The sequence below is a fragment of the Arachis ipaensis genome, chromosome B8 (assembly GCF_059453495.1).
Source record: "Arachis ipaensis isolate K30076 ecotype BB chromosome B8, ASM5945349v1, whole genome shotgun sequence".
Taxonomy (NCBI): domain Eukaryota; kingdom Viridiplantae; phylum Streptophyta; class Magnoliopsida; order Fabales; family Fabaceae; genus Arachis; species Arachis ipaensis.
The window spans coordinates 13,247,893-13,275,736 of record NC_142443.1 but is presented as its reverse complement, the minus strand read 5'-3'; the positions used below and the strand labels follow the sequence as shown (position 1 = coordinate 13,275,736).

The 27,844-nt window shown below is 38.8% G+C and overlaps 1 protein-coding gene across 1 annotated transcript; it reads left to right on the top strand.

Annotated features, from left to right (window-relative positions):
- The first annotated feature begins 204 nt into the window (after nucleotides 1-204).
- LOC148547248 (protein FAR-RED IMPAIRED RESPONSE 1-like) lies at nucleotides 205-26,938 on the top strand. Its single transcript, XM_088495357.1, has 4 exons — nucleotides 205-478; nucleotides 25,841-26,607; nucleotides 26,687-26,771; nucleotides 26,922-26,938. The coding sequence occupies exons 1-4, from the start codon at nucleotides 205-207 to the stop codon at nucleotides 26,936-26,938; spliced, it is 1,143 nt and encodes a 380-aa protein (XP_088351483.1).
- Nucleotides 26,939-27,844: the final 906 nt, after the last annotated feature.

Sequence of the window (27,844 nt, the reverse complement as noted above, 5' to 3'; positions counted from 1 at the left end):
ATAGAGTTTTAAGAAAGTTTTCAACCCGCGGGTAGGGTTAGGGTAGAGTCCAAACCTACCCTACCCTACCCATTGCCAGCCCTAGTTTTAGGTTCTTTTGTTGGCGTGAATCATCACGACCAGTCGACACTTCTTGGATGTGCGCTGATGAATAATGAGGACATTCAATCATTCAAATGGAAATTTGAGTGTTGGCTACGTTGCATGGGAGGGAAGGCACCAAAAGGCATTCTTACCGATCAATGCACATCGATTCAAAGGGCAATTGAGCTATGCATGCCAACAACAATTCACCGCTGGTGTATCTGGCACATCATGAAGAAGATCCCAAGCAAACTAAACAGCCACAAGGGACACATTGATATTGAACAAGAGATGAGCCATGTTCTTTGGAACTCGTACACAAAAGACATATTTGACAAAAACTGGAAGGATTTCCTCACAAAGTATGGCCTCGGAGGCAAGAAGTGGCTTTCAGGTAATTGAGGTTTCAATTCAAATTATTTTCATGCACAAATCTTTTTTTCCCAAAGCATGCATTGTTTTCGGTTCACCACACCTTATGGGTTCGGTTTGTTTTACAGAGCTGTACAAGGATCGGCATATATGGATTCCAGTTTACTTGGATCACCACTTCTGGGCCGAGATGAGAAGCACACAAAGGAGCGAGAGAATGCATTCATTTTTTAACAAGTTCATTGTTCACCCTACCACACAGAGCTTTACACTTAGGATGTAAAACAGAGATGGCGAAGTGCTACGACCTCTAAAAGTAAAAATTTAATATATAATATAGTGTAAAAGGTTTATAACTAGGAGCCTTTGAAGAAAGGGATAACGCAAAATTGTTAAATTGAAAAGCACAACACTCCGTGTACGGTAACGTAAGCAGGATAGAGCAAGCTAATGAAATTATATACTAAGAGTTCCAAAACACATGTAACAAAACTCAAAACTCGGCTCGCAAAGATAAACCGGTCCGAGCACATAGTTATACATATATAGATATATAGGAAAAACCCAAAAGAAAACCCAAAATGCAGAGTTACAAAATCCTGAATCTCCAAAATCACCTCTAAGAGGAATTAATACAGCATATATATATATATAATAGATGGAGATAATAAGTATCTAAACAAATACAAATAACCAAAATAAACCCGAAAGATAAAGATCTTTGCAACATCAGAAGCTTCCAGCATGCCTCAGCAAGGTGCCACCTGCCCTGCATCTGAAAACCACAAAACCCGCATGGGTGAGAACCGGAGGTTCTCAGCATGGTAACAGTGCCCACATATCTAACATATAATGGCCAGGGAAAACCGAAGGCAATCCTAGAACTTCCAACAGATAATTAAAGCTTAAAACATAATTAAACCATAAAATTAAAATAGACAACTAGCTAAGGGTCTTCAGAGCTATCTAAAACTCCCCTTTCTGACTCCTCCAAACCTCCCAACCACCAATGGAACCAAATGCAATAACCACAATTATTACAAACAGAGAAATCACAAATAGGATTCAAATATAGTAGATAATCAAGTAGCATTTAGTTATGCAATCACTTAGGCAATCCAAACAAGACATATAGATGCATATGACTCATGCCTGTCCTAGTGGCTGATGAGTCTCATCTGTTGGTTATAAAGCCAACCCGACAAGTCCTGGAAGCTAACCATTGGACTGTCCTTCTATCGCACATTCCCAACTCGAGTAATTCTCAATCATAAACATAATCATAATCATAATCATACAACACCCACATTGGTGTTTATCCACGGGGGCGAGCTCATCCGAAACTTTCACAGTGTCCAGCCACCCTTGCGACATAGGGTCAGCAGAGTATCGAGTCTCAACTTGGAGCACGTGGTGGCTAGTCACTGCTTTCATCCAGGAAAACTAGTATCTCAGATAATTATTTCACATCCACTCATAACATCCCATAATTATTCATTATGACCGTATCATCACTCATCATAACCCGGGACAAGTGGGAAGAAACCACAACATTTGCGTTCATCCGGGGAGCCTCTATACTAACCAACCTCGAGCAAGTGGGGCGAAACTATAACCCTTGCATCTACCTAGGAGGTACATTCTCATATGCCCAGGAGGAACCAAGGAGGGGATCCTAACCTCCTACCATCTCGCTGGGGGCGATTTTACAATGCCAGAAGGAACAAAGAAGGGGATCCTCACCTTCCACCATCTCTCTGGGGTCGCACTTTCCAGAAAGAGAGCTCAAGATAAAACAATCATTCACATTCACATTTTCATTTCCAGCCATAAATCACAATTTTTTATCATAGCCATCCGGCTCATAACATAATCTATAACCAGCCAATAATCATTATTAAATAATGTCCTTCGGCTCACGGCATACACCACACTTCCATCATCACCCTCAGCAACTCATACAATCATAATTAATCATAATTCATCATTAACCCTCTCCTTACTTCACTCTTAAGCTACCACCTTTCCTAGCTTCCTCTCATTACTAGGCATACTATACAGATCTAGGACTAAACGGATGAAAATAGAGGCTTAGAAGTTTGAAATTTAGTTTTAAAAACACAAAAGTCATATTTGCTGAAAACAGGGTCACGGAAGATTACAAGCTTGCTGGGAAAGTGAAAAATTTAAAAACAAGGTTTATATAAGAAAACAGGGCAGTGTGCGTACGCACAGAGGAGTGCATGCGCACGCCTAGAAGAATTTCAAGATGTGTGCGTACACATAGAGGTGTGCGTACACACAGGAGTAAAATCTTTGCAATTCTGTTCGCTCGCACAAGGCGTGTGAATGCCCTCAATAGAACATGCTTCCCAACGTGTGCGTGCTGGTGTACGGAATTGTGATTCACACTTTTCACAACTCCGATACAACTAACCAACAAGTGCACTGGGTCGTCCAAGTAATACCTTACGTGAGTAAGGGTCAATCCCACGGAGATTGTCGGCTTGAAGCAAGCTATGGTCATCTTGTAAATCTCAGTCAGGCGGATTCAAATGGTTATGAGGTTTTGATAATTAAAAGATAAATAAAACATAAAATAGGATAAAGATACTTATGTAATTCCTTGGTGGGAATTTCAGATAAGCGTTTGGAGATGCTTTGTTGCCTCTGAACCTCTGCTTTCCTATTGTCTTCATCCAATCATGCGTACTCCCTTCCATGGCAAGCTGTAACATCCTCTCAGTGAAAATGGTCCGGCTACGGTTTCTGTACGGCTAGTCAATTGTCGGATTTCTCGTCTCGGATGAAAAATACCAGGCACAGCTACCGCAGGGCTAATCATCTATCGGTTCTTACTTGTGTCGAAATAGGATACATTTATCCTTTTGCACACTGTCACTGCACCCAACATTCGCGAGTTTGAAGCTTCTTCACAGTCATCCCTTCCCAGATCCTACTCGAAATACCACAGACAAGGTTTAGACTTTCCAGATCTCAGGAATGCTGTCTATTGGTTCTAGCCTATACCACGAAGATCCTAATCATGGATTTGGATGCTCTGTTGTCAGGAGAGGCGATGCAAATCTGTGGATCAGAGACCCAAGAGAATATACTCCAGCTGTCGTCTAATGACTACGTTGAACATCATGTAGACCGTTTTGTGGTTGTCAGGCACGCGGATATAGGCTAAGCGAGTAACGAAGATTGGGTGATTGTCACGGATAACCCCTTCATTCAGACTTAACTAAATTAAGTACAAGAGTATATCTTGGAGAAGAAGTAGGCATGAATTGAAAGAGAAACAGTAGTAATTGCATTAATTCATGAGGAACAGCAGAGCTCCACACCTTAATCTGTGAGGTGTAGAAACTCCACCATTGGAAAATACATAAGAGAGAAGTCTAGGGATGGCCAAATGGCCAGCCTCCCAAATGGCCTAATATGATTTCTAAATGTTGAAGAAAAGCCAAAAAGGTCATTTTATAATAGTAAAAAATTCTATTTATACTAAACTAGTAACCTAGGTTTACAGAGAATAAGTCTAAGTGCAAAAATCTACTTCTGGGGCCCACTTGGTGAGTGTTTGGTCTGAGCCTTGAAGCTTTCACGTGCATAGGCCCTTCTTGGAGTTAAACGCCAGCTTGGATGCCAGTTTGGGCGTTTAACTCCAGCTTTGGTGCCAGTTCTGGCGTTTTACACCAGAAAAGGGTCTCTGACTGGCGTTTGGATGCCAGTTTAGGCCATCAAATCTCTAACAAAGTATGGACTATTATATATTTCTGAAAATCCCAAGATGTCTACTTTCCAACTCAATTGAGAGAGCACCAATTAGGCTTCTATAGCTCTAGAAAATCCACTTTGAGTGCAGGGAGGTCAGAATCCAACAGCATCTGCAGTCCTTTCTCAGCCTCTGAATCAGATTTTTGCTCAGGTCCCTCAATTTCAGCCAGAAAATACCTGAAATCATAGAAAAACACACAAACTCATAGTAAAGTCCAGAAAGGTGAATTTTTGCATAAAAACTAATAAAAATATACTAAAAAGTGACTAGAACATACTAAAAACTACCTAAAAATAATGCCAAAAAATGTATATATTATCCGCTCATCACAACACCAAACTTAAATTGTTGCTTATCCCCAAGCAACTGAAAATAGAATAGGATAAAAAGAAGAGAATATACAATAAATTCCAAAATATCAGTGAAACTTAGTCCCAATTAGATGAGCGGGACTAGTAGCTTTTTGCTTCTGAACAGTTTTGGCATCTCACTTTATCCTTTGAAGTTCAGAATGATTGGCATCCATAGGAACTCAGAATTTGGATAGTGTTATTGATTTTCCTATTTTAGTATATTGATTCTTGAACACAACTACTTTATGTATCTTGGCCGTGACCCTCATCATTTTGTTTTCCAGTATTACCACCGGATACATAAATGCCACAGATACATAACTGGGTGAACCTTTTCAGATTGTGACTCAGCTTTGCTAGAGTCCCCAGTTAGAGGTGCCCAGAGTTCTTAAGCACACTCTTTTTGCTTTGGATCACGACTTTAACCACTCAGTCTCAAGCTTTTCACTTGGACCTGCATGCCACAAGCACATGGTTAGGGACAGTTTGATTTAGCCGCTTAGGCTAGGATTTTATTCCTTTGGACCCTCCTATCAATTAATACTCAAATCCTTGGATCCTTTTTACCCTTGCCTTTTAGTTTAAAGAGTTATTGGCTTTTTGCTCTTGCCTTTTGGTTTAAAGAGCTATTGGCTTTTTCTGCTTGCTTTTTCTTCATTTTTTTTGCCATTTTTTTTCGCAAGCTTTGTGTTTTTCACTGCTTTTTCTTGCTTCAAGAATCAATTTTATGATTTTTCAGATTATCAATAACATTTCTCTTTTTTCATCATTCTTTCAAGAGCCAACAATTTTAACATTCATAAACTTCACTATCAAAAACATGCACTGTTCAAGCATTCATTCAGAAAACAAAAAGTATTGTCACCACATCAAAATAATTGAACTATTTTCAAGATAAAATTTGAAACTCATGTACTTCTTGTTCTTTTGCAATAGAAACATTTTTCATTTAAGAAAGGTGAAGGATTCATGGAATTATTCATAGCTTTAAGACATAGTACTACACACTAATGATCATGTAATGAAGACAAAAACATGGTCAAATATAAAGCATAAAAATCGAAAAATAGAAAAGCAAATAGACAAGGAGATTAAGAAACGGGTCCACCTTAGTGATGGTGGCGTCTTCTTCCTCTTGAAGAACCAATGGCATTCTTGAGCTCCTCTATGTCTCTTCCTTGCCTTTGTTTCTCCTCTCTCATGGCTATTTGATCTTCTCTAATCTCATGGAGAATGATGGAGTGCTCTTGGTGCTCCATTCTTAGTTGCTCCATGTTGGAACTCAAATCTCCTAAAGAAGTGTTGAGTTTCTCCCAATAGTTGTGTGGAGGGAATTGCATCCCTTGAGGTATCTCAGGGATCTCTTGATGAGGGACTTCCTCATGCTCTTGTTGAAGTCCATGAGTGGGCTCTCTTGTTTGCTCTATCCTCTTTTTGGTGATGGGCTTGTCCTCTTCAATGAGGATGTCTTTCTCTATGACAATTTCGGCCGAATTGCATAGGTGACAAATGAGATGAGGAAAGGCTAACCTTGCCAAAGTGGAGGGCTTGTCAGCCACCTTGTATAGTTCTAGAGGTATGATTTCATGAACTTTCACTTTCTCTCCAATCATGATACTATGGATCATGATAGCCCAATCCACAGTTACTTCGGACCGGTTGCTAGTAGGAATTATGGAGCGTTGGATGACCTCTAACCATCCTCTAGCCACGGGTTTAAGGTCATGCCTCCTTAGTTGAACCGGCTTGCCTTTGGAGTCTCTCTTTCATTGGGCTCATTCCACACAGATGTCCTTGAGGACTTGGTCCAACCTTTGATCAAAGTTGACTCTTCTAGTGAAAGGATGAGAGTCTCCTTTCATTATTGGCAAGTTGAACGCCAACCTCACATTTTCCGGACTAAAATCTAAGTATTTCCCCCCGAACCATTGTGAGCCAATTCTTTGGGTCCGGGTTCATACTTTGATCATGGTTCCTAGTAATCCATGCATTAGCATAGAACTCTTGGACCATTAAAATTCCGACTTGTTGAATGGGATTGTTGAGAGCTTCCCATCCTCTTCTCTGAATCTCATGTCGGATCTCCGGATATTCACTCTTTTTGAGCATGAAGGGGACCTCGGGGATCACCTTTTTCTTGGCCACAACTTCATAGAAGTGGTCTTGATAGACCTTTGAGATGAATCTCTCCATCTCCCATGACTCGGAGGTGGAAGCACTTGCCTTCCCTTTCCTCTTTCTAGAGGTTTCTCCGGTCTTAGGTGCCATTGATGGTTATGGAAAATTAAAAAGCAGAGCTTTTTCCCACACCAAACTTAAAAGGTTTGCTCGTCCTCGAGCAAAAGAAGAAAGAAGAGAGTAGAAGAAGAAGAAAATGAGGAGATTAGGGCGTGTGAAAGGTTCGGCCAAGGGGGTGAAGAGTGTTTGAGATGTGTGAAATGGAAGGAGTAAGGAGTGGTATTTATAGGGTAAGGGAGAGAGGGGGTCCGTGTGGGATTGGGTGGGTTTGGGGGGGAATGGTTTGAATTTGAATGGTGAGGTAGGTGGGATTTTATGATGGGTTTTTGGGAATTAGTGGATGGATGTGAGTGGTGAAGAGAATATGGGGAAGAGGGTAGGATTTGATAGGTGAATGGTGTTTGGAGAAGAGTATTATAGAAATGTGTAAAGAGAAGAGAGTGTGAGGTGGGGGTAGTGGGGATCCTGTGGGGTCCACAGATCCTGAGGTGTCAAGGACTTCTCATCCCTGCACCTCCCTGGCGTTTAAATGCCCTCTATGTGCCATTCCTGGCGTTAAACGCCAGGTTGCTGCCCATTTCCAGTGTTAAACACCAGTCTGCCTGCTAGTTCTGGCGTTTAACGCCCAGTATAGTGCCAGACTGGGCGTTAAATGCCCATTCTGCTGTCCTTACTGGCGTTTAACACCAGCCAAACTCCAGACACCTTTTTCTAGTGTTTACGCCAGTTTGCCTACCAGTTCTGGCATTTAACACCCAGAATGGTGCCAGGCTGGGCGTTAAACACCCATTTGGCTATCCTTACTAACGTTTAAACGCCAGTAAGCTCGTCCTCTAGGATGTGCTGTTTTTTATGCGGTTTTTTATTTTGCTTTAATTTTTGCAGTTGTTTTTGTGACTTCACATGATCATCTTCCTAAAGAAAAAAAATAAACTAACATAGATAAATAAAATTGGGTTGTGGTACATGGATATATGATCCTCTTGCAACGGCTCCAAAAACTTGGTGCTCACATTATGATTCTCACTTTGTCACAACTCCATGTAACTGACCAGCAAGTGCACCGGGTCGTCCAAGTAATACCTTATGTGAGTAAGGGTCGATCCCACGGAGATTGTTGGCTTGAAGCAAGCTATGGTCATCTTGTAAATCTCAGTCAGGCGGATTCAAATGATTATAGAGTTTTTGAATATATAAAGATAAATAAAACATAAAATCAAGATAGAGATACTTATGTAATTCATTGATGGAAATTTCAGATAAGCGTATGAAGATGCTGTGTTCCTTCTGAATCTTTGTTTTCCTAATGTCTTCATCCAATAATTCATACTCCTTTCCATGGCAAGCTGTATGTTGGGAGATCACCGTTGTCAATGGCTACCGTCCGTCCTCTTAGTGAAAATGGTCCAGGTGCGCTGTCACCGCACGGCTAATCATCTGTCGGTTCTCAATCGTGTTGGAATAGGATCCATTGATCCTTTTGCGTCTATCACTACGCCCAACCTTCAGGAGTTTGAAGCTCGACACAGTCATCCCATCCCAGATCCTACTCGGAATACCACAGACAAGATTTAGACTTTCTGGATCTCAAGAATGCTGCCTATTAATTCTAGCTTATACCACGAAGACTCTGATCTCACAGAATGGAAGGCTCTGTTGTCAGGAGAGGCAACCATACGCATGGACCAGGAATCCAAGAGATACTCATTCAAGCTTGTTTTCATGTAGAATGGAAGTGGTTGTCAGGCACGCGTTCATAAGTGAGAATGGTGATGAGTGTCACATAATCATCACATTCATCAGGTTCTTGGGTGCGAATGGATATCTTAGAATAAGAATAAGCGTGAATTGTATAGAAAAATAGTAGTACTTTGCATTAATTCTCGAGGTACAGCAGAGCTCCACACCTTAATCTATGGTGTGTAGAAACACCACCGTTGAAAATACATAAGTGATAATGGTCCAGGCATGGCCGAATGGCCAGCCCCATGAAAGTCTAAGATCGCATACAACTGATCAAAGATCAATCCAAAGACCTGATCCCAGGATCAAAGACGATCTAGAAGATAAAAATACAATAGTAAAAAGTTCTATTTATACTAACTAGTTACTAGGGTTTACAGAAATAAGTTTAAGTGCAGAAATCCACTTCTGGGGCCCACTTTGGTGTATGCTTGGGCTGAGCCTTGAGCTTTCACGTGTAAAGACTTCTTTTGGAGTTAAATGCCAGGTTGCAACGTGTTTTTGGCGTTTAACTCTAACTTGTGACGTATTTCTGGCGTTTTACTCCAGAATAAAGCAAAGAGCTGGCGTTGAACGCCATTTTGCGTCGTCTAAACTCGGACAAAGTATGAACTATTATATATTGCTGGAAAGCCCTGGATGTCTAATTTCTAACACAATTGAGAGCGCACCATTTGGGTTCCTGTAGCTCCAGAAAATCTATTTCGAGTGCAGGGAGGTCAGAATCCAACAGCATCTGCAGTCCTTTTTCAGCCTCTGATCAGATTTTTTCTCAGGTCCCTCAATTTCAGCCAAAAATTATCTGAAATCACAGAAAAATATACAAACTCAAAGTAAAGTCCAGAAATGTTTATTTTGCTTAAAAACTAAAAAATATACTAAAAACTAATTAAAACATACTAAAAACTACCTAAAAACAATGCCAAAAAGCGTATATCGCTCATCACAACACCAAACTTAAATTGTTGCTTATCCCCAAGCAACTAAAAATCAAATAGGATAAAAAGAAGAGAATATACTATAAATTTTAAAATATCAATGAAGCTTAGTTCTAATTGGATGAGCGGGACTAGTAGCTTTTTGCTTCTGAACAGTTTTGGCATCCCACTTTATCCTTTGAATTTCATAATGATTTCCATCTATAGGAACTTAGAATTCAGATAGTGTTATTGATTCTCCTAGTTAAGTATGTTGATTCTTGAACACAGCTACTTTTTTGAGTCTTGGCCGTGGCCCTAAGCACTTTGTTTTCCAGTATTACCACCGGATACATAAATGCCACAGACACATGACTGGGTGAACCTTTTCAGATTGTGACTCAACTTTGCTAAAGTCCCTAGTTAGAGGTGTCCAAAGTTTTTAAGCACACTCTTTTTTTTTTGCTTTGGATCACGACTTTAACCACTCAGTCTCAAGCTTTTCACTTGGACCTGCATGCCACAAGCACATGGTTAGGGACAGCTTGATTTAGCCGCTTAGGCCTGGATTTATTTCCTTGGGCCCTCCTATCCATTAATGCTCAAAGCCTTGGATCCTTTTTACCCTTGCCTTTTGGTTTTAAGGGCTATTGGCTTTTTCTGCTTGCTTTTTCTTTTTCTTTCTTTTTCTTTTTCGCATTTTTTTCCGCAAGCTTTTTATTCACTGCTTTTTCTTGCTTCAAAAATCAATTTTATGATTTTTCAGATTATCAATAACATTTCTCTTGTTCATCATTCGATCAAGAGCCAACATTTTTAACATTCATAAAATTCAATATAAAAAATATGCACTGTTCAAGCATTCATTCAGAAAACAAAAAGTATTGTCACCACATCAATATAATTAAACTAATTTCAAGGATGAAATCGAAACTCATGTACTTTTTGTTCTTTTGTTTCTTTAGAACATTTTTCATTTAAGAGAGATGAAGGATTCATGGAATTATTCATAGCTTTAAGACATAGTTACTAGAAACTTAATGATCATGTAGTAAAGACACAAAACATAGACAAACATAAGGTACAAAACCGAAAAACAGAAAAATAAGAACAAGGAAGTTAAGGAATGCGTCCACCTTAGTGAGGGTGGCGTCTTATTCTTGAGGAACCAATGGTGTTCTTGAGCTCCTCTATGTCTCTTCCTTGCCTTTGTTGCTCCTCCCTCAGAGCTCTTTGATCTTCTCTAATCTCTTGGAGAATGATGGAGTGCTCTTGGTGTTCCACCCTTAATTGGTTCATGTTGTAACTCAATCTTTCTAGAGAAGTGTTGAGTTGTTTCCCAATTGTTGTTTGGAGGAAATTGCATCCCTTGAGGCATCTCAGGGATCTCTTGATGAGGGACTTCCTCATGCTCATGTTGAGATCCATGAGTGGGCTCTCTTGTTTGCTCTATCCTCTTCTTAGTGATGGGCTTGTCCTTTTCAATGAGGATGTCTCCCTCTATGACAATCCCAACCGAATTGCAAAGGTGACAAATGAGGTGAGGAAAAGCTAACCTTGCCAAAGTAGAGGGCTTGTCCGCCACCTTGTAGAGTTCTAGAGGTATGATCTCATGAACTTCTACTTCCTCTCCAATCATGATGCTATGGATCATGATGGCCCGATCCACAGTTACTTCGGATCAGTTGCTAGTAGGAATTATGGAGCGTTGGATGAACTCCAACCATCCTCTAGCCACAGGCTTAAGGTCTGGTCTTCTCAATTGAACTGGCTTGCCTCTTGAGTCTCTTTTCCATTGAGCTCCTTCTACACATATGTCCATGAGGACTTGGTCCAACCTTTGATCAAAGTTGACCCTTCTAGTGTAGGGGCGTACGTCTTCTTGCATCATAGGCAAGTTGAACGCCAATCTCACATTTTCCGGACTAAAATCTAGGCATTTCCCCCGAACCATTGTAAGCCAATTCTTTGGGTTTGGGTTCATGCTTTGATCATGGTTCCTAGTGATCCATACGTTTACATAGAACTCTTGAACGATTAAGATTCCGACTTGTTGAATAGGATTGGAGAGAACTTCCCATCCTCTTCTTCTAATCTCTTGTCGGATCTCCGGATATTCGCCCTTTTTGAGCTTAAAAGGGACCTCAGGAATCACCTTTTTCTTGGCCACAACTTCATAGAAGTGGTCTTGATGGGCTTTTGAGATGAATCTCTCCATCTTCCATGGCTCAGAAGTGGGAGCAATTGCCTTTCTTTTCCTCTTCCTTGAGGTTTCTCTGGCCTTAGATGCCATTAATGGTTATGGAAAAATAAAAAAGCTATGCTTTTACCACACCAAACTTAAAAGTTTGCTCGTCCTCGAGCAAAAGAAGAAAGAATATGAGAAGAAGAAGAAGAAGAAAATAGAGGAGATGGATGGAGGTATAGGTTTCGGCCAAGGAGTAGTAGTAGAGGTTGTGATGTGTGAAAAAGAATGAGTAATAAAGGGTTTATATAAGAGAGGGGAGAGGGTTAGGTTTCGGTCATTAGGGGTTGGGTTTGGGAGGTAAAGGATTTTGAATTTGAAGGTAGGTGGGGATGAGTGTTATTGGATTGTGTGAAGAAGAGAGAAGGTGAGTTGAGGTAGGTGGGGATCCTGTGGGGTCCATAGATCCTGAGGTGTCAAGGATTTATCATCCCTGCACCATTTAAGCGTGTAAACGCCCTTAGAGTGCAATCCTGGCATTTAATGCCAGACTCCTGCGTGTTTCTGGCGTTAAACGTCAGTTCTATGCTTGTTTCTGGCATTTAACGCCAGCTTGCAGCCTGTTTCTGGCGTTAAACGCCAGCTTGCTGCTTGTTTCTGGCGTTTAACGCCAGCTTGATGCTTCTTTCTGGCGTTAAATGCCAGTTTGATGTTTCTTACTGGCGTTTAAACGCCAGTGAGCTTATCCTCCAGGGTGTGCTATTTTTAATGCTGTTTTTATTTTTATTCAATTTTTGCAGTTGTTTTTGTGACTTCACATGATCATGAACCTAAGAAGACATAAAATAACAATAGGAAAAACATAAATAAATAAAAATTGGGTTGCCTCCCAACAAGCACTTCTTTAATGTCAATAGCTTGACAATAAGCTCTCATGGAGCCTCACAGATGTTCAGAGCATGATGATGGCCTCCCAACACCAAACTTAGAATTTGATTGTGGGGGCTTCTCAACACCAAACTTAGAGTTTGGTTGTGGCCTCCCAACACCAAACTTAAAGTTTGATTTTGCGGGCTTTGTTTGACTCTGTATTGAGAGAAGCTTCTCGTGCCTCTTTTCCATGTTTACAGAAGGATAACCTTGAGCTTTAAACACAAGGTAGTCCTCATTCAATTGAAGGACTAGTTCTCCTCTGTCAACATCAATCACAGCTTTTGTTGTGGCTAGGAAGGGTCTTCCAAGGATGATGAATTCATCCTCATCCTTCCTAGTGTCTAGGATTATGAAATCAGCAGGGATGTAAAGGCCTTCAACCTTTACTAGCACGTCCTCTACTAGTCCATAAGCCTTTTTCATTGATTTGTCTGCCATCTCTAATGAGATTCTTGCAGCTTGCACCTCAAAAATGCCTAGTTTCTCCATTACAAAGAGTGGCATAAGGTTTATCCCTAACCCCAGGTCACACAGAGCTTTCTCAAAAGTCATGGTGCCTATGGTACAAGGTATTAAGAATTTACCAGGGTCCTGTTTCTTTTGAGGTAAAGTTTGCTGAACCCATGTTTTTAGTTCATTAATGAGAAAGGGAGGTTCATCTTCCCAAGTCTCATTACTAATGAACTTGGCATTCAGCTTCATGATTGCTCTTAAATATTGAGCAGCTTGCTCTTCAGTAATGTTTTCGTCCTCTTCAGAGGAAGAAAACTCATCAGAGCTCATGTATGGTAAAAGAAAGTTTAATGGAATCTCTATGGCCTCTGTATGAGCCTCAGATTCCTTTAGGTCCTCAATAGAGAACTCCTTTTTGTTTAGAGGACGTCCCATGAGATCTTCCTCACTGGGATTCACGTCCTCCCCCTCCTATATGGATTCGGCCATTTTGGTTATATCAATGGCCTTGTACTCTCTTTTTGGATTCTCTTCTGTATTGCTTGGGAGAGTACTAGGAGGAGTTTCAGTGACTTTCTTACTCAGTTGGCTCACTTGTGCCTCTAAATTTCTTATGGAGGACTTTTTTTCATTCATGAAACTTAGGGTTGCCTTAGAGAGGTCAGAGACTATATTTGCTAAGCTAGAAGATTTCTGCTCAGAATTCTCTGTCTGTTGCTAAGAAGATTATGGAAAAGGTTTTCTATTGCCAAACCTGTTTCTTCCACCATTATTATTATTGAAGCCTTGTTGAGGCTTCTGTTGATCCTTCCAAGAAAAATTCGGATGATTTCTCCATGAAGGTTTATAGGTGTTTTCATAGGCTTCACCCATGTAATTCACCTCTTCCATTGCTGGGTTCTCAGGATCATAAGCTTCTTCTTCAGAAGATTCTTCTTTAGTACTGTTGGATGCATTTTGCAATCCATTCAGACTCTGAGAAATCATATTGACTTGCTGAGTCAATATTTTATTCTGAGTCAGTATGGCATTCAGAGTATCCACCTCAAGAACTCCTTTCTTCTGAATTGTCCCATTTTTCACAGGATTTCTTTTAGAAGTATACATGAACTGGTTGTTTGCAACTATTTCAATGAGTTCTTGAGCTTCTGCAGGCATTTTCTTCAGATGAATGGATCCACCTGGAGAATGGTTCAATGACATTTTAGACAATTCAGACAAACCATCATCGAATATATCCAGGATGCTCCATTCTGAAAGCATGTCAGAAGGACACTTTTTGGTCAACTGTTTGTATCTTTCCCAAGCTTCATAAAGGGATTCACCTTCTTTCTGCCTGAAGGTTTGAACATCCACTCTAAGCTTGCTCAGCTTTTGAGGAGGAAAGAACTTGGCTAAGAAAGCCGTGACCAGCTTATCCCAAGAGTTCAGGCTATCTCTAAGTTATGAATTCAACCAAGTTCTAGCTCTGTCTCTTACAGTAAAAGGGAAAAGCATGAGTCTATAGACCTCGGAATCAACCCCATTGGTCTTGACCGTATCACAGATTTGCAAGAATTCAGCCAAGAACTGATGAGGATCTTCCAATGGAAGTCCATGAAACTTGCAATTCTGTTGCATTAGAGAAACTAATTGAGGCTTAAGCTCAAAGTTGTTTGCTCCAATGGCAGGGATTGAGATACTTCTTCCATAAAAATTGGAAGTAGGTGTAGTATAATCACCAAGCATCCTCCTTGCATTGTTATTGTTGGTATTAGGTTCGGTCATTATTGTTTTCTCTGCTTCCTTTTCGAAAATTTCTGTTAGGTCCTCTTCAGAGTATTGTGCTTTAGCTGCTTTTAGCTTCCTCTTCAGAGTCCTTTCAGGTTCAGGATCTGCCTCAACAAGAATGTTCTTATCCTTGCTCCTGCTCATATGAAAAAGAGGGGAACAAAAAATAATGGAAATCCTCTATGTCAGAGTATAGAGATTCCTTTATGTGAGTAGAAGAGAAGAAGAAAAAGTCCGAACACAGAGAGAGAAGAGAAGAGGGTTCGAATTTTTGGTAAGTAGAGAAGAAGTGTTAGTAAATAAATAAAATAAATAGAAAGAGATGAGAGAGATAAAATTTCGAAATTAATTTTGAAAAAGGGGTTAGTAATTTTCGAAAATTAGGAATGAAAAAGTGGTTAGGTGGTTTTGAAAAAAAAAAGATTTTGAAATTAATTTTCAAAAAGATAAGAAGTTAGAAAAAGATTTTGAAATTAAATTTTGAAAAAGATATAATTTGAAAAAGATATGTTTGAAAATATATGATTGAAATCTATTTTGAAAAAGATTTGAAAGATAAATTAAAAAGGTTTGATTTTTAAAACCATAATTAATGACTTGACTCACAAGAAATCACAAGATATGATTCTAGAATTTAAAGTTTGAATCTTTCTTAACAAGAAAGTAACAAACTTGAAATTTTTGAATCAAAATATTAATTATTAGTATTAATTTCGAAAATATGAAATAAAAATAGGAAAAAGATTTTTGAAAAAGTTTTGAAAAAGATTTTTAAAAATTTTCGAAAAACAAATGAAAAAAAATGAAAAATATTTGATTTTGAAAAAGATTTGGAAAAGATAAATTTTTTTTTAAATTGAAATCTTGACTTGACTAACAAGAAACAACTAATTTTAAAAATTTTTGACTAAGTCAACCCAAAGATTTTGAAATTTATGAGTAAAATAAGAAAAAGATATTTTTTTGATTTTTTGACATTTAATGATGAGAGAGAAAAACAACAAAATGACTCAATACATGAAAATTTAGGATTAAAACACATGATGCATGCAAGAACACTATGAATGTCAAGATGAACACCAAGAACGCTTTGAAGATCATGATGAACATCAAAAACTTATTTTTGAAAAATTTTCAAGAAAAGAAAACATGTAAGACATCAAACTTAGAAATCTTTCATGTTTAGACACTATGAATGCAAGAATGCATATGAAAAACAAGATGCAACACAAAACAAGAAAATATGAAGATCAAACAAGGAAATTCATCAAGAACAACTTGAAGATCATGAAGAACATAATGCGTGTATTTTCGAAAAATGCAAGAAAAATAGAAACATGCAATTGACACCAAACTTAAAAATTGACTCTAGACTCAAACAAAAAACACAAAATATTTTTGGTTTTTATGATTTTATAAATTTTTTTGTATTTTTTTTCGAAAATTATTTTGAAAAAGAAAGCAAAGAAATTCAAAATTTTTAATAAGAACTCCAGGAATCCTTGCAATGTTAGTCTAAAGCTCCGGTCCAGGAATTAGACATGGCTTAATAGCCAACCAAGCTTTGAATGAAAGCTTTGGTCCAAAACACTAGACATGGCCAATGGCCAGCCAAACTCTAGCATACATAGTTCAAGCATGTGAAGAGGAAGCCTCAGTCCAAAAGAATTTAGACATGGCTTTACAGCCAGCCAGGCTTCAACACGTTATCATGAAACTCTAGAATTCATTCTTAAAAATTTTGAAGGATTTTCGAAAACAGAGGGAGAGTTTTGAAAAAGTATTTTTGAAAAGAAAACAAAAAGAAAGTTACCTAATCTGAGCAACAAGATGAACCATCAGTTGTCCAAACTCGAACAATCCCAGGCAACGGCGCCAAAAACTTGGTGTTGTTGTCGAAATTTCGAACAATCCCTGGCTCCAAACTCAAACAATCCCCGACAACGGTGCCAAAAATTTGGTACACGGAATTGTGATCCTCTTGCAACGGCTCCAAAAACTTGGTGCTCACATTATAATTCTCACTTTGTCACAACTCCATGTAACTGACCAGCAAGTGCACTGGGTCATCCAAGTAATACCTTACGTGAGTAAGGGTCGATCCCACGGAGATTGTTGGCTTGAAGCAAGCTATGGTCATCTTGTAAATCTCAGTCAAGCGGATTCAAATGGTTATAGAGTTTTTGAATATATAAAGATAAATAAAACATAAAATAAAGATATAGATACTTATGTAATTCATTGATGGGAATTTCAGATAAGCGTATAAAGATGCTGTGTTCCTTCTGAATCTCTGCTTTCCTAATGTCTTTCCAATCATTCATACTCCTTTCCATGGCAAGCTGTATGTTAGGGGATCACCGTTGTCAATGGCTACCGTCCGTCCTCTCAGTGAAAATGGTCCAGGTGCGCTGTCACCGCACGGCTAATTATCTGTCGGTTCTCAATCGTGTTGGAATAGGATCCATTGATCCTTTTGCGTCTGTCACTACGCCCAACCTTCAGGAATTTGAAGCTCAACACAGTCATCCCATCCCAGATCCTACTCGGAATACCATAGACAAGATTTAGACTTTCCGGATCTCAAGAATACTGCCTATTAATTCTAGCTTATACCACGAAGACTCTGATCTCACAGAATGGAAGGCTTTGTTGTCAGGAGAGGCAACCATACGCATGGACCAGGAATCCAAGAGATACTCATTCAAGCTTGTTTTCATGTAGAATGGAAGTGGTTGTCAGGCACGCGTTCATAAGTGAGAATGGTGATGAGTGTCACATAATCATCACATTCATCAGGTTCTTGGGTGCGAATGGATATCTTAGAATAAGAATAAGCGTGAATTGAATAGAAAAACAGTAGTACTTTGCATTGATTCTCGAGGTACAGCAGAGCTCCACACCTTAATCTATGGTGTGTAGAACTCCACCGTTGAAAATACATAAGTGATAATGGTCCAGGCATGGCCGAATGGCCAGCCCCCTTGAAAGTCTAAGATCGCATACAACTGATCAAAGATCAATCCAAAGACCTGATCCCAGAATCAAAGACGATCCAGAAGATAAAAATACAATAGTAAAAAGTTCTATTTATACTAAACTAGTTACTAGGGTTTACAGAAATAAGTTTAAGTGCAGAAATCCACTTTCGGGGCCCACTTTGGTGTGTGCTTGGGCTGAGCCTTGAGCTTTCACGTGTAGAGACTTCTTTTGGAGTTAAACGCCAGGTTGTAACGTGTTTTTGGCGTTTAACTCTAACTTGTGACGTGTTTCTAGCGTTTTACTCCAGAATAAAGCAGAGATCTGGCGTTGAACGCCATTTTGTGTCATCTAAACTCGGACAAAGTATGGACTATTATATATTGCTGGAAAGCCCTGGATGTCTACTTTCCAACGCAATTAAGAGCGCGCCATTTGGGTTTCTGTAGCACCAGAAAATCCATTTCGAGTGCAGGGAGGTCAGAATCCAACAACATCTACAGTCCTTTTTCAACCTCTGATTAGATTTTTGCTCAGGTCCCTCAATTTCAGCCAGAAATTATCTGAAATCATAGAAAAACACACAAACTCATAGTAAAGTCTAGAAATGTGAATTTTGCTTAAAAAATAATAAAAATATACTAAAAACTAATTAAAGCATACTAAAATCTACCTAAAAACAATACCAAAAAGCGTATAAATTATCCGCTCATCAGGTTGCCTCCCAATAAGCACTTCTTTAATGTCAATAGCTTGATAGTGAGCTCTTTCAGAGCTTCACAGAGACTCAGAGCTTAATGGTGGCCTCCCAACACTAAACTTAGAGTTTGAATGTGGGAGCTTTGCTTGACTCTGTATTGAGAGAAACTTTTCACGCTTCCTCTACATGGTTACAGAGGGAGATCCTTGAGCCTTAAATACAAGGTAGTCCTCATCCAATTGAAGAACTAACTCTCCTCTGTCCATATCAATCACAGCCTTTGCTGTGGCTAGGAATGGTCTTCCAAGGATGATGGATTCATCCTCATCCTTCCCAGTGTCTAGGATTATGAAGTCAGCAAGGATGTAAAGGCCTTCAACCTTCACTAAGACATCCTCTACTAGTCCATAAGCCTTTTTCATTGATTTGTCTGCCATCTCTAGTGAGATTCTTGCAACTTGTACCTCAAAGATTCCTAGTTTCTCCATTACAGAGAGTGGCATGAGGTTGATTCCTGACCCTAGGTCACATAGAGCCTTCTCAAAGGTCATGGTGCCAATGGTGCAAGATATTAAGAACCTTCCGGGATTCGGTTTCTTCTTAGGCAATGTCTGCTGAACCAAGGTATTTAGTTCATTGATGAGCAATGGAGGTTCATCCTCCCAAGTCTCATTACCAAATATCTTTGCATTCAGCTTCATGATTGCTCCTAGATACCTAGCAACTTACTCTTCAGTAATATCTCCATCCTCTTCAGAGGAAGAATACTCATTAGAGCTCATGAATGACATTAATAGGTTCAGTGGAATCTCTATAGCCTCTGTATGAGCCTCAGATTTGTTTGGTTCTTCATTAGGGAACTCCTTATTGGTCAGTGGCCGTCCCTTGAGGTCTTCCTCACTGGAAATCACTATCTTTTCACTCTCTCCAGGTTTGGCCATTTTGGATGTAGTTATGGCCTTGCACTCTCTTTTTGGATTATCTTATGTATTGCTTGGGAGAGTACTAGGAGGAGTTTCAGTAACTCTTTTACTCAGTTGACCCACTTGTGCCTCCAAATTTCTAATGGAGGACCTTGTTTCATTTATGAAACTGTGAGTGGTCTTAGTTAGATCAGAGACTATGATTGCTAAGCTAGAGAGGCTCTGCTCAGAATTCTCTGTCTGTTGCTGAGAAGATTATGAAAAAGGTTTGCTATTGCCAAACCTATTTCTTCCACCATTATTGTTGTTGAAGCTTTGTTGAGGCTTCTGTTGATCCTTCCATGAAAATTTTGGGTGATTTCTCCATGAAGGGTTATAGGTATTTCCATAGGGTTCTCCCTCAGAGGAGGCTTCTTTGGCACTGCCGGATGCAGCTTGCAATCCAGTCAGATTCTAAGAAATCATATTGACTTGTTGTGTTAATATTTTATTCTGAGCCAATATGGCGTTCAGAGTATCAATCTCAATAACTCCTTTCTTCTGAGTCATCCCATTATTTACAGGATTTCTTTCAGAAGTGTACATGAACTGGTTATTTGCAACCACTTCAATGAGTTTCTGAGCTTCTGCAGGGGTTCTCTTCAGATGAAGAGATCCACCAGCCGAGTTGTCCAATAACATCTTAGATAATTCAGACAGACCATCATAGAATATATCCAAGATGCTCCATTCTGAAAGCATGTCAGAAGAACACTTTCTGGTCAATTGTTTGTATCTTTCCCAAGCTTCATAGAGAGATTCACCTTCTTTCTGTCTGAAGGTTTGGACATCCACTCTCACCTTGCTCAGCTTTTGAGGTGGAAAGAATTTGGCCAAGAAGGTCGTGACTAGCTTGTCCCAAGAGTTCAGGCTATCTCTAGGTTGTGAGTCCAACCATGTCCTAGCTCTGTCTCTTACAGCAAAGGGGAAAAGCATAAGTTTGTAGACCTCAAGATCAACCCCATTGGTCTTAACAGTGTCACAGATATGCAAGAATTCAGTTAAGAACTGATAAGGATCTTCTGATGGAAGTCCATGAAACTTGCAGTTCTGCTGCATTAGAGAGACTAATTGAGGCTTTAGCTCAAAATTGTTTGCTCCAATGGCAGGAATTGAGATGCTTCTTCCATAGAAGTTGGAAGTTGGTGTAGTATAATTACCAAGCATCTTCCTTGCATTGTTGTTGGGTTCGGCCATGTCTACTTTTTTTTCGAGATTTTCTGCAAAGTTTTCTCTGAAGTGTTGTGCTTTAGCTTCTCTTAGCTTCTTCTTCAGAGTCCTTTCAGGTTCAGGATCAGTTTCAACAAGAATGTTCTTATCCTTGCTCTTGCTCATATGAAAAATAAGAGACAAAGGGAGTAATGGAATCCTCTATGTCACAGTATAGAGATTCCTTAATGTGTCAGGGGCAAAGAAGAATAGAGGAATGAGGTAGAAGGAGAAAAATTCGAACACATAGAGAAGAGAGGGGATTCGAATTATGAGTAGAAGAGAAGTGTTAGTGATTAAATAGAATAAATAGAAAGAAATGAAAGAGAGAGTATTCAAAAATTTGAAAAAGAAATTTTGAAAAAGTAGTGAGTTATTCTCGAAAATTAGAAGTGGAAAAGTGGTTAGGTAATTTTGAAAAGATTAGAAGTTAGAAAAAGATTTTGAAATTAAATTTTAAAAAGATATAATTCTAAAAAGATATTATTGAAATTTATTTTGAAAAAGGATTTGAAAAGGAAATTAAAAAGATTTGCTTTTAAAATTAGAATTAATGACTTCACTTAAAAGATATGATTCTAAAATTCAAATATTGAACCTTTCTTAACAAGAAAGTAACAAATTTAAAATTTTTGAATCAAAACATTAATTGTTAGCAAGGATTTTCGAAGTTATTAAAAGAAAAATAAAAAAAAAGATTTGATTTTTTTTAAAAGATATGATTGATAAAAGAGGATATGAAAAAAGATAAGATTTTGAAAATCATGAATTAAAATATGAAAATTTAAAAAATATTGAGTTTGAAACAAAATTACCTCCCTTGTGTCATCCTAGCGTTAAACGCCCAGAATGGTATCCATTCTGGCGTTTAACGCCCTCTTGGTGGCCATTTTGGGCGTTTAACGCCCAGCCAGGTACCCTGGCTGGCGTTAAACGCCAGTAATCCTTCCTTACTGGGCATTTTTCTAAACACCCAGAATGCTGCCAGTTCTGGCATTAAACGCCCAGAATGCTATCCTTTCTGGCGTTTAACGCCCAGAATGATATGTTTACTGGCGTTTAACGCCCAAAATGCCTCTTACTGGCGTTTCAACGCCAGTGAGCTCTTTTTCTTTGTGATTTTGGATTAAAACAAAGAAAATATGCGAGAACACCTTGAATGTCAAGATGAACACCAAGAACATTTTGACAATTTTTTTTAAAAGAAAGATACACAAAACACCAAACTTAGAATTTGGCACTAGATTCAAACAAGAAACATAATTTTTTTTTGGTTTTTCTGATTTTATTAATTTATTATTTTTTTTTTTGTATTTTTTTGAAAATTATTTTGGAAAAAGAAAAATAAGAAATTCAAAATTTTTAATCAAAATTCAAGGAATCATGCAATGTTAGTCTAAAGCTCTGGTCCAAAGAATTAGACATGGCTTAATAGCCAGCCAAGCTTTAGCATAGGAAGACATACAATAGCCAAATTGATGGGAATCAACAGGCTCCTGCAATGATAAGTGGAAGCCTCAGTCCAAAAGAATTAGACATGGCTTAATAGCCAGCCAGGCTTCAACATATCATCTTGAAACTCTAGAATTCATCCTAAAAAAAATTTATAATTTTTTGAAAATTTTTTGAAAAGAAAATAAAGGACTTAAACATAAAAGAAAATTACCTAATCTAAGCAACAAGATGAACCGTCAGTTGTCCAAACTCGAACAATCCCTGGCAACAGCGCCAAAAACTTGGTGTATGAAATTGTGATTCACACTTTTCACAACTCCGATACAACTAACCAGCAAGTGCACTGGGTCGTCCAAGTAATACCTTACGTGAGTAAGGGTCGATCCCACAGAGATTGTCGGCTTGAAGCAAGCTATGGTCATCTTGTAAATCTCAGTCAGGCGGATTCAAATGGTTATGAGGTTTTGATAATTAAAAGATAAATAAAATATAAAATAGGATAAAGATACTTATGTAATTCCTTGGTGGGAATTTCAGATAAGCGTTTGGAGATGCTTTGTTGCCTCTGAACCTCTGCTTTCCTATTGTCTTCATCCAATCATGCGTACTCCCTTCCATGGCAAGTTGTAGGATCCTCTCAGTGAAAATGGTCCGGCTACGGTTTCTATACGGCTAGTCAACTGTCAGATTTCTCGTCTCAGATGAAAAATACCAGGCACAGCTACCGCAGGGATAATCATCTGTCGGTTCTCACTTGTGTCGGAATAGGATACATTTATCCTTTTGCACACTATCACTGCGCCCAACATTCGCGAGTTTGAAGCTTCTTCACAGTCATCCCTTCCCAGATCCTACTCGGAATACCATAGACAAGGTTTAGACTTCCCAGATCTCAGGAATGCTGTCTATTGGTTCTAGCCTATACCACGAAGATCCTAATCACGGATTCGGATGCTCTGTTATCAGGAGAGGCGATGCAAATCGGTGGATCAGAGACCTAAGAGAATATACTCCGGCTGTCGTCCAATGACTACGTTGAACATCATGTAGACCGCTTTGTGGTTGTCAGGCACGCGGATCTTGGCTAAGAGAGTAACGAAGATTGGGTGATTGTCACGGGTCACCCCTTCATTTTGACTTAACTGAATTAAGTACAAGAGTATATCTTGGAGAAGAAGTAGGCGTGAATTGAAAGAGAAACAGTAGTAATTGCATTAATTCATGAGGAACAGCAGAGCTCCTCACTTTAATCTGTGAGGTGTAGAAACTCCACCGTTGGAAAATACATAAGAGAGAAGTCTAGGCATGGCCGAATGGCCAGCCTCCCAAATGGCCTAATATGATTTCTAAATGTTGAAGAAAAGCCAAAAAGGTCCTTTTACAATAGTAAAAAGTTCTATTTATACTAAACTAGTAACCTAAGTTTACAGAGAATAAGTCTAAGTGCAGAAATCCACTTCCGGGACACACTTGGTGAGTGTTTGGACTGAGCCTTGAAGCTTTCATGTGCATAGGCCCTTCTTGGAGTTAAACGCCAGCTTGGATACCAGTTTGGGCGTTTAACTCCAGCTTTGGTGCCAGTTCTAGCGTTTTACACCAGAAAAGGGTCTCTGGCTGGCGTTTGGACGCCAGTTTGGGCCATCAAATCTCGGGCAAAGTATGAACTATTATATATTTCTGGAAAGCCTAGGATGTCTACTTTCTAACCCAATTGAGAGCGCACCAATTGGGCTTTTGTAACTCCAGAAAATCCACTTCGAGTGCAGGGATGCTAGAATCCAACAGCATCTGTAGTCCTTTCTCAGCCTCTGAATCAGATTTTTGCTCAGGTCCTTTAATTTCAGCCAGAAAATACCTGAAATCACAGAAAAATACACAAACTCATAGTAAAGTCCAGAAATGTGAATTTTTGCATAAAAACTAATAAAAATATACTAAAAAGTGACTAGAACATACTAAAAACTACCTAAAACCAATGCCAAAAAGCGTATAAATTATCCGCTCATCACGTGCGCACAAGGCTGTGCGCACGCACAACTTGCAAGACTTCGTTAGTTGTGTACGTGCACAAAGTGTGGTAACACTCCCAGCAGCAGCCATATCCCTGTGTGTGCATATGCACAAGGCTGTGTGTGTGCACAGGATAAAAATCCACAGGGTGTGCGTGCGCACACAAACCAGAAATCACAAATTCTGCAGCATTCACAGAATTCAGATTTCAGATCCCAACCTTCAATGATCATATCTCTTTCTACAGAATTCATATTTCCACAAAATTTAAACCATTTTAAAGCTTGTTAAAGTATCTTTCATTTGATATAAAATGCATTAAATTTCAAAAACAGTAGCTCAAGATATGATCCGTTGAAGTTCATCAAAAATTCAATTTTACAAAAGTTCACCAAATTCTCAACTTACCAAAATTTCAACCAAAACCAAACCATTTCAACCTCTACCACATTTCCAACTTCCATATTCATTCTACAATATAGCAATTCTCCATTTCATCAACTTTAACTCAACAATCCAAGTTCACAATTCACAACATACATCATCAAATTCTCATACTCAATCACCCATGATTTCACACTAAACCCCATCTCATCCAACTAACTCATCAATAATCATTCTATCACTATCAATCTTCAACATCAACCTCATTCATACTCAATAATCAACATTATTTAACAACATTGACAATGTTACTCATCCAAATTCACATACATCATCATCCAACCAAATTCAACAACCATATCAATCCAAACCTATCCTATGGGTCACTAGCCTAAGTTTTCACAATCACATTACATTGTAGATATAGGAAACTAAAATCATACCTTGGCCGATTCCCCGCTCAACTCGGAACACTTCTAATTTTACTTTTTTCTCAATTTTCAAGGCTCCGACACCTCCAATGTCACATTTCTAGCACCACATGCCCACTCCAAGCTTTCCAATACCTCAATTAAGCTTCAATATTCACATACACACTACCTAAACCACAATTATCACATCCAAACACAACAACTCAATACCCAAATGCCTAAATTCAGAAATTTTATTAGGGTTTGAGATCTCTTACCTTACCCAAGAATCAAAGAGGCAAGACAAAGCCTTTCCTTCAAGCTATTTGGATCCTATAACATCAAAGAGCCCAAAATCTCAACACTTTATCTTAATATTTTTGAAATCAAGGGCTGAGAAACTGAAATCAATTCATGACTTACCTCTGAAATAAGGTTTTGGGCTTTGTAGAGTATGGCGACACGGTCGCGTGGCCGCAAACGTTGCGGCGATTGAAACTCCGGATCAAAAGTTATCAAGGATTGAAGATTAGATGAAGGTTTGAGTTTGGGAATTGGGATTCTTCCCCTCTTGCTGTGCACCAGCAGTGTGAATGGCATGAAATGGGAGAGAGGAATGAGCTGAGTTCATTTAATTAAGTGAGTGGGTGGGACCCACGGGCCCGGTTTGGGTTCGGTTCGACCCGTTTGGCCCAATTTTGGGCTAAATTCTTTAAAATTAGTGTCAAAATTCTCATTTTAATTTTCTCTATCATATTAAACCATGAAAATCACATTTTTAATTTTTTAGAATAAATTTTAATTTATGAGTTAATCATTTATTAAATAATCGGGTTTTACATTCATCACACGGAATAGCTCCTTGAGACAATTCGTAAAGCAATACGACAATTGCCTAGCAAGCAGAGAGCAAGCAAAGAGAGAATTTGATGCTGCAAATTTTCATACCGTGATACCGTACGCAACAAAATCAGCAATAGAGGCACAGTTTCAGCATGTATATACCCATGAGAAGTTCAGGGAAGTTCAAGCACAATTCAGAGGTAAAGTGAACTGTATCACAAGATTAATGCATTCCACCCTAGGTTTCACAAGATATAAAGTCATAGAGCAGGTTTCCAACTCCACATTCAACAAGTTTGTCGTCACCTACGATGCAGTATCACGAGATGTAAAGTGCCATTGCTTGCTATTTGAGTCTAGGGGCATATTGTGCCGCCATTCCCTAAGCGTCCTAAGCTTTGAGCGAGTGGATAATGTGGCACCGAAATACATATTAGAACGCTGGAGCAAGAACATAAAGAGGAGGTATACACACATCAAGAGCAGCCAAGATGAACCTCTACTGGAGCCGAAAAGTAAGAGATTTGACAAATTGGTGTTTCGGTCGCACAATATATGTGAATTTGCATCCGAGTCTAAAAAGTTGACCAGAATTCTACACCGAGCATTTGACAAGGTCATGAAAGAGATGGAAGAATATCAAGAGAGAAGCAAAGGAAAAAGTTTGTTAACGCACGAAGAAGTGACATTAAGCAATATGAATGACCTTCAAAGCCCACCACGTGTCAAAACAAGAGGTTGGCCCAAGAACAGACTTGGATCAAACCTGGAAAAAAAGATATCAAATGCCATGAAGAAAAAGAAAAAGACAGCTCCAAGCGAGGTAAAATTGACTTGCTTTTGATTAGTTAAAAATTCAATTGTTCATTTTGCTAATATACAATTAATTATGTCTTTTGTAGTTGAACCTTTTAGACTCCGCATCATCGATTCAGTCAAGCTCCACTCTTTACAATACACCAGATATGAATTATCAAAGAGAGGATTGTACAAGTTATATTTTTTATTAATGTAAATTTTTGTTCACCCATGAGTAAATTTCGGTTCACCATGGTTATAGCAGAGTTAATTTTTTACTGTTGTTAGTGTTTAATGAATAGTCACTTTTTTTGTGAAATTCTATATTGATATATGCAGTTTTTCAATTCGTCTAGTGTATTAATTTCTAATTTGAATAATTAGAATTTTTTTTTTTTTGAGAAACAGGAATCAAGTGTAGTGCTAAGTTACATTTTCCGTCTAATTAAACAAAAATTATTAAAAACATCTAAAAGAGTAACATAAATATTTTTAACTTACATTGTTGGATGGTGCACGAAATTGTGATCTCAGGCAACGGCGCCAGAAACTCTGTATGCACGTCTTAATAAATCATTTTTCATTCACAACTTCGATACAACTAACCAGCAAGTGCACTGGGTCGTCCAAGTAATAAACCTTACGTGAGTAAGGGTCAATCCCACGGAGATTGTTGGTATGAAGCAAGCTATGGTCACCTTGTAAATCTCAGTCAGGCTGATATCAAAAGGTTATGGAGTTTTCGAAATTAAATAACAAGTAAACATAAAATAAAGATAGAAATACTTATGTAATTCATTGGTTAGAATTTCAGATAAGCGTATAGAGATGCATTCGTTCCTCTGAACCTCTGCTTTCCTGCTGTCTTCATCCAATCAATCTTACTCCTTTCCATGGCTGGCTTTATGTAAGGACATCACCGTTGTCAATGGCTACTTTTTATCCTCTCTGGAAAATGGTCCGATGCGCTATCACTGCATGGCTAATCGTCTGGAGGCATCACCCTTGTCAATAGCTGCATCCCATCCTCTTGTGAAAATGGTCCAAATGCTCTGTCACAGCATGGCTAATCATCTGAGGTTCTCGATCATAATGGAAAAGGATTCACCCTCCTTTTGCGTCTGTCACTACGCCCAGCACTCGCGAGTTTGAAGTTCGTCACAGTCATTCAATCCCAAAGTCCTACTCGGAATACCACAGACAAGGTTTAGACTTTCCGGACTCTCATGAATGCCGCCATCAATCTAGCTTATACCACGAAG